This window comes from Vanessa cardui, chromosome 12 (assembly GCF_905220365.1).
Source record: "Vanessa cardui chromosome 12, ilVanCard2.1, whole genome shotgun sequence".
In the NCBI taxonomy this organism is placed as follows: Eukaryota; Metazoa; Arthropoda; class Insecta; order Lepidoptera; family Nymphalidae; genus Vanessa; species Vanessa cardui.
Window position 1 is genome coordinate 3779521 of NC_061134.1, and position 13010 is coordinate 3792530.

General features: G+C 34.8%; 1 protein-coding gene across 2 annotated transcripts in view; it reads left to right on the top strand.

Moving 5' to 3' along the window:
- Positions 1-13010, top strand: part of LOC124534006 — a 161037-nt gene that overhangs the window by 121914 nt on the left and 26113 nt on the right. For both annotated transcript variants that reach the window (XM_047109616.1, XM_047109615.1), the window contains 3 exons: positions 1028-1196; positions 3675-3867; positions 4536-4654. In XM_047109616.1, the coding sequence (XP_046965572.1) occupies positions 1028-1196; positions 3675-3867; positions 4536-4654 (481 nt within the window). The remainder of the gene's footprint in view (positions 1-1027; positions 1197-3674; positions 3868-4535; positions 4655-13010) is intronic.

Genomic DNA, 13010 nt, shown 5'->3' on the forward strand with positions numbered 1-13010 from the left:
CAATATAGAAGCATTACACTTTCTTATTGATGGTCAATTGAAACACTACCTATATTTTTACATTGATAATTTCTACGAAAGTTCGTGACCACTAAACCATAAGGGAGTCAGTCCATCGGTAGTCCATCGATACCCAATAATAAATGATATATTTTAATGCCTGACATCCTTTACAAAGATTATCTGATTTTACTGTATACGGTCAGTGCCCAGTGACAGTCATGTAATAGGTGCCCAATGAGCGTTCAGTATATGACACATGACTGCTCATAATTTCAGAAACCACTGATTAAATTCACATTCAGAAATAGTTTCACATTCATAACAAATGTACAACCAGATATTATAAACAGATGATACGTAACATTAGGTTAGTTTTTCAAGTGGAAATATGTCATATTGTATCACAACTTACGATATGATATTTGCATTTATGCCCACTTGAACTAGCTCGTTAGTAACTGGTGCGGTGGTTATTCGTCTAATCCTACGAAACAATTGAATTGCACCCGTTCAGGTAAAGCATCGCGCATGGCACTTCACACGTACAACAATGGTACCATTATTGGTGAGGACAATAGCAGTTCTTCATCATAATATGTTCCCGCTGCTGTTGTTATTGTGCTATATATATGTATGTACACATATGTATATATAAGGTCCATATAATTATCTGAGTCCTAAACAGCTTAACACTGTGATGTGTGTGATGTGTTAGTAATTTATAATGGAATCATTTTAAATTACGCTTTTATCATTCGACATCAAGAAAATTAATTACCGATGTCAACATTGGCAAGAAAAAATAATCAACTGTCTTAGTAAGGATAACTTTTTAATTGCAATTCCTGTCCATTATAAATTTCTAATCCATAGTAACGCAAAGCAACAGTAGGTACTCCACTTAGTCGAATTCATCAACATTGATAATGTTACAAAGAAGTTTTTTTTGGAAGGAGTTTTTAAGACAAATTGTTTTCAGAACACCTTTGAGCTGTTCCTCACTCATGCCGTGCGTTTGTTTCAGCTATTTCCACCGAATGAATGGCTTTGGCGTCGATAGATCTCCGGCACCAACTCCAACGGATTCGAATGACGTGCCCGTCGGCGGTCTGTTCGCGAAGCTAGTGAAACAACAGGGTGGCCCGCCCCGGCTTCCAGCCTTCCCCGTCATGATTGACATGAGCTCCACAAAGGTGAGTCATTTGGAACACAGCTGTGGCTGAGTTCCAGCTAATAGTTTTGTAAAGTTACAAGGTACTAAATTAGTCAGTAATTTTTTGGTGCAAATTCTTGCCGATTCTTCTCGACAGAATCTTCTTTTCGAGCCGGTAGTAGTTTCACTTAATGTAGTTACTAAATGACAAAAGTGCTTGTAAAAGCCTGCTTGAAAAAAAAATGTATTTGCACAATATGGAAAAATAGTCACTTTCAAAACTGTCGTAGGTATTTTATTTAAATATTCGATGTTCATCTCGTCCTATATATAGTAATTATAAAATTGTTTCTTTAGTTACACAGTCATTATATTAAGAGGCTAGTTATTGTCTCAGTGGCAGAAAAATCCTCCCTATCGTGTTGAGCTCTTTCAAAGTGGTTCTTGTCTCAATGCAATATGTAATGTTTATAAGGAAGAGGAAATAAATAAGTATTCAAATCATTGCTGGCAATATTTTCCTGATGATAACAGACGTCGGTACTTGTGGAATCATAAGCAGTATTGGCCCCGATCTTAGTCTTTCAAAAGTGACGTAATTGGTAACATACACGATGAGGACGTATACGGCTATCAGGAATACGCATGAAATATTGCAATAAATCTCAATTAAACAACGCAACATTATTAGCTTACGAAAGCATCGTCTCAACAACGTATTAAGAAAAATTAAAACATTGTTTTACAATATCCGTTCATTACGGCGTAATGCACATCACTTAAAGCAATGCCACTGCCCCTATGAAATAATTTACGCTCAGCTGGCTACTCATTTCATAAGCGCGTCTTTAAAATTCATTACTTATTATTTATTCCGTGCTCACTGACCTTCCCGCTTTAATTACACCTCCGTGCCCCGTTTCATAGTTCACGGCTGTGATTAAAATGTCTCGTGTATCGTAAAATTCATGCGGCGCTATCTCGGCGGAGGATCTACTTCGAGCTCGACTCGTTTATGTTAATTCGTGCCTATTTAAAATCATAATGCGCGATGAGCACCTCGCTTCCTTTCGAGAAATAATTGAAGCAATTAAATCCGATAAAGCACGCGACCTTTACACTTCCTTCGGTATTGTGTAGATAAGACAGAGAGAGTGTTAATTGCGAGGCGGTCGTTACCATCGGCACGCGCGCACAATCGGCAGGGTAATAGTGGTGCTCCGCCCCCGGCGAGCGCGGGCGCGGGCGCGCGGCGGCCAGCGAACCGTCTCGACTCTCCACAGTGAAACGAACTGGAGCTGCACTAATTGGCAGAGGCACGCGCCGCGCATGCGCGCCCCGCGACACGCTAGTGATGGGATGTGAAATCGAACTCAGCTCATCTTTTTAATCTAATGCCTTTTTTGAAGAATGGAACGAACTGCACGCGAAAATCGACTTATTTTTGCAGTCTTCATAAAACTTTCTAAGCAATAAAGATATAATTACGAAAGTGAAATTAATTCCCAAATTCTTGAATGCATATATCGTTCCACAATGGACAAACATCAGCTTAAATGTGACATGAAACGACTTTGTAATGGTATCAGATTATTGTAATGATGTTTTTATTATAAAATCGGAATAAAGTTCAAACGTAGTTTAACAATACTAATAGTAATTCAGAACGTGATCTATCAATGCTGTACAATAGTGTTTACTTTCTAAAATCGGTATCGCCTTAACAACATCTGACACTTGCTCGCGATATTAACATGATTTGTTACATTTCTCTTTGTACCTTTACACTATAAATAGTCGGTTTAAATTTATTTTCACCTGTGAAGAGAAACGGGAGCGCGCTCGGAAATAAATCGTGAGATTAATGGTCTCGGCGTCTGCCGGCGCGCACGCATGTTACCAGTGTTCATTTCGCGCTCGCTTCACTCTGATTTTTAGTCCCCATTCGACTTATTTCATAGCGAGCAATTAAAAAAGATAGATTGCAAATTGACCCGCGAGCGGCGAGCGTGACGGCTCAGAACGTTATTATGATGAATGCCCGTCGCTAACGAGCGGGCTCTCGATCTGATAATGGGCCGTCTCGTGTTTGCTCAGCGCTGCCTCCGTTTGACGTGACGAGCCTGACGTGCCACCGAGTAATTGACCCTTTGGAAATTGCAAATTGGCCGAAATTGAAATACCACATTTACTATAATAATGTCATCATAGTTTACTAGTTGTCGACCCCGGCTTCGCATTTTTGGGATTTGTTTGTCATGTGTTAGGCCTTAGTTCCTTGGAGTTCAATATTATTTAATTATATTGAGTAGTAATAACTAAGTCGCTGCTTCCCCGTAGAGACAACATTCCGAGCGATGGCAGACTTGTATTTCATTAATAATTGTTAATTGATTTTTATTATTGAAAATCAACTCAAAATAACTCATCTCCACAAATACTTATTATTACTCGAATTGACTATAGGGTAAAGAAAATATATATAGTAGAAAATACTAATGTGTTTGTTGTCCTTTAGGCATTATTAGCAATATCTCGAGTGGGTCGCGGAGGACGATCACGGCGCAAGCGCGTCGGTCCGGGAGTAACTGCGGAACACTCGCCCCTTGATCTCTCCGCGGCGGGTGAGAGTGCAGCGAAACGCGCCAGACTCTCCGTCAGCCCGAGCACGAGGAGCGACGGCGATGATAGAGACAGAGTATCGAATGAAGGTAACGTGTAAATAGGATTTATTTATTCAATATCAAGAAAAGGAAACATGTCATTCAACATGATGACCTTCGTGGTCGAAAAGTGTGTACACCGGTTTTCATTGGTACACCACTCCGAGGCCTCGGGTTCGATTCCCGTCCAAATCGATGTAGGAAAGGTTAATTAGTTTTCTATGTTGTATTGGTTCTGGGTAACTGAGTAACGACGGTCCCACAAATATGTGGGACCGTCGTTACTTCTGATTTTCCATAACACAAGTGCTTTTGCTGCTTACGTGGGATTAGAGTAATATATGTGATATTGTCCAATCTTATTCTATTATTTTCATATATTTATCTTATTCTTTATTCATTTATTTAACACTCTCGAACTTTTATCAGATGTAGGGACAAGGTTGATTAAATAAAAATTAAATTTTATTAATAAATTTAGTAACGTAATAACGTTATCAACAAGTATATATGCTCGCACCAATAAAAAAATAAACATGAACTACTAAAAATTAATTATTTTGGTATCATAATTGAAATCAGGGTACGGTGTGCCGTTAATTTATCAAGTCCAAGTTTATGTACATTCAATTTCAAGTTAAACGCGGGGCTGAACGAGATGAGGTGATTCGATAACTGTAGTTTCTACATTATGTGTGTTTTTTTCTCCTCTCTAGATCGCAGTGAAACACGCGAGTGCCTGTGTGCTGAGGCGCGCGCTCGTCTTTCCGCGTGGACAGTAGACGAAGTTTGCGACTTTGTTACTTCCATTGACATCTGCGCTGAATACGCGACGGTAAGTACTCTAAATACCGTTTGAATATTTAAATCAGCATCTATTAAAACAGATATTTGCCTCGAAATGTATTGTAGACAATTCCATTGTTTTGTAAGTCTGGCGAGTATTGCCTTCAATCAAGCTACCCACGATTTTGATTGCGAGATTGATTGATATCAAATCTGATTCGGAATTCCCTCGATCTGTTTATTATTATTTAAAATATATTCAAATATACGGATACGTTGTTACAGCAACGGATCACCGTTGTATCAACTCGTATACGTTGTATGGACCGTTGGCGATAATAGTGATAAATATATTTATCCTGTAGTAATAAGATTCAATTATAATTAACATAAGTAATTGAACAATTAAGATTCTCCACATAAATCAGATTGACATAGTAGCGTGTAGTAGCCATTAATATGTTCGCTGCATTACAGGGAAGACTTTAATGGTTGAACTATCGTAAAGCGATCACACCTGTTACTATCAGCTTGAATTTATTCGAATTATTCGTATTAACGTCATATTTCATCGATAGCAGTGTTAGAAAAATTGTAGTGCAATAAAATGTGTTTACATTAAGCTACGTTTTCACAAGTGACAATATTTCGTGGTCGCTTTACTGTGTCAATAAAATTTGGCACAATGATGATGTGCACTTGCCTAGTGCAAACAAAAACCAATTACTAATACAATGTGCTCGTTATTGATGACTACGAAAAAAAATTATACAGAATGTTTAAATATGTATTACAATAAATATGGTGCATTTTAAATTAAACATAATGAAATACTTTTATTCTATTCCCCTCTCTGTTTAAAGCTACCTCACGTATTTTATAATCAATTGACGACTTATAAGTAGAGATAGTATCTAAATGAGTAACGCCTAAAGACAAAAATCTAATCTATATCTAATCAAAAACCTCACATTAAATCGCTGCTATTTACCTTGGCACAGAGAAATCTATTTCAATTAATAATTTATAACGTTCATAAAAAAATAAAATACAATGTAAACCAATTATATGTTACCGTTCGTAATTATTTACACATCGCGTTGATTTAATTTGATTTTGAGTGAAAGGAACGAAACGCAGCGAACGACTCGTATACACACTAATTTAATTAAACCGACGCAACGTTACGCAAACGATTATCCGCACAAAAATTATGAAATTAACTAAATTCTTGATAAAACACCCAAAAACAACCACAACAGCCTGTAAATTTCCTACTGCTGGGCTAAGGCCTCCTCTACTTTTGAGGAGAAGATTTGGAACACATTCCACCACTCTTTTCCAATGCGGGGTTGGTGGAATACATATGTGGCAGAATTTCTAAGAAATCATACACATGCAGCTTTCCTCGCGACGTTTTTCGAGCACGAGATGAATTATGGACACAAATTAGGAACATTAATATTTTGTGCTTGCCTGGGCTTGAACCCGTAATCATCGGTGAAGATGCATCGCGTTCTAACCACTGGGTCATCTCAGCTCAAATAGGTAAAATATCCAATATTACGAAATATGGCAACTGGCTGTAAAGGAAGTGTAGGATTATGTCGTGCGCCCTCCGCAATTGCGACGCTTAATACCTTCCGAAGATTTTATTCATCCGACCTCACGGTATGTTTGTATAACGTCTGTCTTGTTATAATACCTAGTGGTTGTAAAGTCGGATTCGTATTGGGTATTAACAGTTATATTTATGACGCCTATTCAGTTATATCGATGAATATGTAAAAGGATGCTACCGGGTGGCGTCGCTTTTTCTAGTTTATTCTTATTATTTTTTATTGCTTTTTATTGAATTAAAGTCCTAATAAATATATTTACATTTAATTTGTTTTCAAAATTAAATGTTTACGAAATGTTTAAGTGACAAAGATTCCTACAGCGTGTTAACGATCCAAGCTGTGATAATTATGAGCTTGTATTGGGTCGTATTAAATGTGTCTCGCTGTATAGTTAACGATTTGATGAACGTCATAAATATATCTAGAGCCCAGACCGACTGTGCTCAAAGAGTTAAGCAACGCAACGCTTTTGGCATAAACAAAGCACGCCGTGATGCGAACCACCATAATAGCGGTCTCGGCTTGCACAAGAATGCATGGCATCGTATATTATATCTGTGGCAACTAGACGTGGGAAACGAGGCGAGGATTTAAAATTTCCATCATATTTGTATATCAAAATTACACAATGAAAGGAGAGCGGGATCGCGCAACAACGGGAGCTCAGATTTCGCGATACATACGGACAGAGACTTGATGAAGCAGTGCATTATATATTATAACTCATACAAACGATTTTAGTTTATTCAATATCAACAATCGAAAATCGAAAACAACTTGAAATTTTTCTATTTTGTCGTAATTAATAACCTTATATCACTTTTGGTCAAAATTTTCAATACAAAGGGTATTGTTGTCGTACCCTTTAGTTAAACCAGCCAGGTCAATTACATACAATATATTATTAAGGATTTAAGGTTTTTCAACACAATTAAATGTAATATTTTTAAACCCGAAATCATTCACCAACTGACCTCCTAGTATGTCTCACGTTACAGTAGCGAAGAGATCGCGTTACAAGCAACGTATTTATGGCGATGGTGTCATACCGGATTATACCGTATAATTAATTATCCCGCTAATAAATAATTAATAATTTTACTTTACAAGTGATTAATGTTCCATTATTACTAAACTAAATTAGATTATCGTAAGCACTGTTCGCTATTTATAATAATTAATGATAATTGCCGAAGTATTAGTGATCGGCTTACTTAAATTTCTAATTATATATTTTTTTCTGAATAGCCAAAAACCATTCATTAAATACTCGAAATAATTATATTGTCGCAATGACATAAATCGGCACGTTGCCCACACATCTCGAATCGTATCTTACATATCCGATTTCCGATCGTGAATGGCGAACTCGAATCGAATATCACACAAAGTTTAGGTTCATTTTTCACCAAAACTCGTGATTTCATCCGATCCGATCATAAATCGACCGTACGCCATCCATCCCGGTCCATGCGTCAAATCCAGCGCCCGCGACGCTTGCGCAAGATTTCGTGCTCAGCGCCGTAGCGGGCTATTGTCAAATAAGATTTAATTCAACCAACGTCAATACGTACATTAATCTCGATTAGTTTTACGACTATTGACACGTTATATTGCTATTTTTGCCATTTCGTATCTTTGAACTTTTGTATAGTATAAAATTCAGATCTTTTGATTCCTTAGCTTCTTTCTTCATTAAAGAAAAAGTATAAATCGTTTAGTACGGTGCGCTAAATGTTTTTTATTTTCTCTAGCAAATTACTGTCATTAGTTATGTTTATTGCTTTCCGCATAGCTTCAGCCCATTGAAGCATTTTTTTATGAAATTACAGCGAAGTCGATATTAGAAAAAACGCATTCCTGGGATATACATAGCGATATCTTTACAAGCTTCAAACAAATGTAACCTTAACAAAACAGAATATGTATCATAATGGCTCAGCAAGCTACGATCGTGGCATCAACGTCCTAGATCCAGATGCACTTAATCCTAATTGTGTATTGTCACCATCGCGAAAGATGTCGTTGAATGCTCGTGCGCTCGTGACCTGCGTTTGCGCAACAAGTGATTTATATAAATTATACCTAATATATGTATGACCGATATCAAGCATATAAACTGTACTGCAATCTTCGTGCGACATATTGGTACAGTCGGGATGAGAGTCACTTTTAAATGTTGCATATATTACATCAGTTTTTTACAGAAATTCAATTTTTTCCAAATTTAAATAATTTTAAATATCGAAGTGAAGTGTTAGAATGTTCCATGGAATATGGCGTGTCATTAGGTTTCAGCGCCAAATGGCGCATTAAGGCAGCACTTTTAACGCGCACGATTCACGACTTTACCTACACTTGATTAATAATACACACGTCTAAGATAATAGTTATATAAATAACTATATAACAAATGACATAGATATGAAAAAAGTTATTGCGAAATCTTGACTGTAAGGAGATGAAAAGGTACCTTAGAGGAAAACATTTTGATTCAAAACAAACATTAAATCTATAATTATAGGTATCAAATACTTAATTAAATTATTTTGAATTATGATATTATGAAAACAATTGCAAAACTCTAATATAATAATATTAGATCTAAAAGATTCATATAAGATTACATAAATATCTTTGCAAGATATTGTTTATCTGTGTAATTAAATTTATTTCGTCTGTATAAACAATTTATCCAATTATATTGTTATAATACACGTATTGCGTTATTGTCAACGCACCTGTCTCGAACACAAGCCGTCTATTGTGTAACCGTATCTGGAATACATTTGCTCGTATTATTCTTAAGAAGGTATTGTAGAATATTTAGCACTGGCAATTATTTGTAAATCCGTTTTTATTTTCTCGAAGCGAATTATTCTTTATTTAAAATAACATGGATTTTGAAAATGATATTCTAAATTTAAAATTTGTACTGATTTTTTCTAAGATGTAATATAAATGATTTGTAAATATATTAAATGGAAACGAGTCGTAAATTAACCCAATTGAATACCACACACGCCAAAGAAGCAGCCACTATAATTTAATGCCGTACCATCAAATAGCCGACGTAACATCACCTCAACAAATAAGCGTCATCACCTCAAGCCATACACGACTCGTAGCAAAAGCTCAACTATTGTTAAATTATCATACAAACATGTTATTTCACTCGGAGTCTTAAACCACACGCAAATATGTTCCTTATCTCGATTGATATAGGGTTCAAGTTAATTTCGAAGCTTACGCTAAATAGATTGTTTTCCGACTAAATAATTACTGTAATGACCGTTCATCGTGATGGACATTGTTATGATTTCGAGTCATGAAATCGAAAAACGGTCACGGGTCATATCGGAGCATGTTAGTTGATTCCGTTGCGCAAAGAGATTGCTCGCCATTCGATTTCACTTTCCTCATTTTTTTTTTTTTTTTTTTTATTGTCTCAACTACTTCGTCAGTTTTTTGTCGCGGTGCACTGAAAATTTGCACCTTTCCTCGCGTGCTTTCCTTGATAATTATAGATGAATTTATATTTTTATTCGTGTGATAATTTTTATTACCCAATCAGATTAAAAGTTTAATAATTATTAAAATAAAAGAACGTATAATTCGGGCTTGTGAAATCATTAGCTAAGTACGACGAGGCAAAATAAAACGATAACCTTTTTTTTTTAATGTATTTGAATGAATTGTTAGTTTCATTTGAATGTTTAGTTTCATTGTTTCGAAAACTCAAAACTCTTGAAGCGTCTTTATGTACAGCCCTACAGACAAGAATAATTAACGAATTGATAGCTAATGATTTTGACGTTTATATATCATACGAGAGTGTGTTCGAATTACAAAATGTTCAGTTTAAATAAGGTAACGATCATCATTTCTGGTCCCTAATGGGCTATAAGCGGTACACTGTAACACTTATGTCCAACTCGCTTGTTTATCATTAGCTACTTAAAGAGGTACAAACACTTTCGTTTTAACACCCGAGTCGTGAGCGGTAAATAGATTCAATTTATTATATTTAGAACTATTCTCTGTGTATTTATTTACTATCAAATCGAACTGAGATAATTCGGTAGTATTAATGAGCTTAGCACGTTCTGTTGCGTTTTATTAATTTTGCATTCTCTCGTTTGATTTGATTTGTTTGTTATGTGATTTAAACTTTTTTTTATGTAGCGAAAGTTTTATTTTATGATGTTAGCAACATTTAAAAGTATTGTTCCATTTAAAAAAAATCTATGTTCCGTTAGTGTTTATTCGGAGAGCTAAAATATAAACGAATTCTGAAATCAATTTAAACTTTTTATTTTTAAAGATGCAGTAGATTCATGACATTCGGTCGGAATTCTATTTGAAATTTAAATCAGATCATAATAAAATTTTGAACGGAGTCGTAAAAATAAATTTAATTTAGAACAAATAAAGAATAAAAAATATATAATACGTTAAGAAAGTTAAATTATAGAAAACAAAAAGCGATTTACGAGCTCACCTAACTACTAGATATCGTATTTTTCATACGAATATTTGAACGAAAGAAAAAAGCGATTTGCATAAATATTCAATGGATGTAAATCCCAAAAGTATAAAGACTTTTTTATTATCAAATAACAAATAAAAACGTCTCTATTAGAAAGAATGTTTTGTTTTCTGACAAAATAAATGGTTGACCACACTAGTTTGATTTGGCTGACGACAGATCATCTGTGAAGATCCACAATTGCGACTGCGGTGTTAATATATTATGGTTAAATTGTGGGTGTGTGTGTGTGTATGTGTGTGTGTGTGTTAAGTACGACACCTTAACTAGAACAAGGTCCTTAATGAGGAGATTTATACTCTAGTCTAGATAATAAAAACTGAAGTATAATTTGTCCCTTATTTATCATAATTAGTATGTCACGCTCATCATGTCTACGTCACGTCAAAAAACGCGCTTCGGTAAATTTCAGATTCATTTCTTAAATGTTTCAAAGTTATGTACAAAATTCGGTCTTCACTCTTAAATAATTCTATCGCAGGCATACTTTCAGTGGATCACTTTGAAATCTACAAGCTGAGTACGAACATACGTAATAATTTATTCATATAAGCAATTCGCCTCGAACAACAATAATAATAATTGGCATGAGATAATGAGATACGGACTAAGTACACCGGTCCTCAACCGACGACATTTATCGATCCGTGGGACACAGACTATCTATCGTAATTACGAAACTGGACCGCTAAGCTCGCTAGAAGCACCTGAAGCTATAGCCGCTATGACAATGATCGCTACTGATTTATAATCCCAGCCTTATGTATACCTAACTCACATAATTAAATCATTCGTTTTTATCTAACATTTCATAATATATTGATAATTATGACAAAAAAAACTATTTTTCAAATAAAAAAAAAAATGATGAATTTTGATGACATAAGTTTATTAACGACGACCTCCAACTCCAACAATTTGGCGACCTCCGTGGTCGAGTGGTGTGTACACCGGTTTTTATGGGTACGCCACTCCGAGGTCCCGGGTTCGATTCCCAGCCGATTCAATGTAGATTATAATTAGTTTTCTTTGTTGTCTTGGGTCAAGGTGTTTGTGGTACCGTCGTTACTTCTGATTTCCATAACACAAGTGCTTTAGCTACTTACATTGGGATCAAAGTAATGTATGTGATGTTGTCTCATATTTATTATTATTATTATTTATTATTAATACAAAGCTATCCCATTTAATTGAAATCGATTTTTCTATATATGGCAATTGTATACTCAATTCGATTTTAAATTTCGAAATAGATGCTATGAAACTAATTGACTGCTTAGAATACTATTGTGTACAAACATAACAGTGTTGTCTATCCCTGAGCTGTTATACCCGAAACGAAATAAATCCGGAACAAGCAAAGGATAAGTTCCTTTGCTTAACCAAACCAAGATCAAAGGCTTTAAATACATTCTAAGGTATTCTTATTATATTTATATTATATTAGCTTCACTTAATTGTTAAATGACGATTCAAAAGTGCTTGTAAAAGCCCACGTGAATGAAGTTTATTTTGATTTAGATTTTTGATGATTTTGATTGATTGGAGTTATCGCTTAAATTTGTCACCCTATACTATGTTTTTGTTTTTTTTTTTATGTAGAAATAATATCCGTATAGATTTAGTTCAAATATGTTTAAATAATACAGTCAATTACGTCATTATATAATTCAATATTATTCTATGTATGATATGGAATAAATTGAGATATAAAGCGACGTTACTTTTCATATTAGTATTAGCATTTTTTATTTAATTATATGCAGTCATGTCAAAATTTATTTTTAAAGCAGGGTTTGTGTGCAAAGTAAAACTTTTTTCATAACATTATACAGTAAAACCTTTTTTCGAAACGCACTGCTTCTATTTAGTATAAATATTATATGTAATAGTTTTTTAGTTAGGCAATCAAAAAGTGTCTTCATTTAATCAGTATAGATGGAAGCAACGCCACACGATTTCATTAGTTGTGATAAATGACTTCATCTAGACGCAATGCTATTCTTTGCATTATAGCAGAGCTGTAATACATTAAGATTTATTTTGCATATGACACCTGTCGTGAGATGAGAGATTAATATTTTTTTGTGCAACAGACGAGTTGTGAAACAATATTAGTAGAACGAGTAACAATAGTACATTGCGTCAATATATAACAAAGCAAAATTAAATAATTTTAATTATAAATACATGCCGTTCAGAAATTCGCATATTCTTCATAAAAGAATGATGCT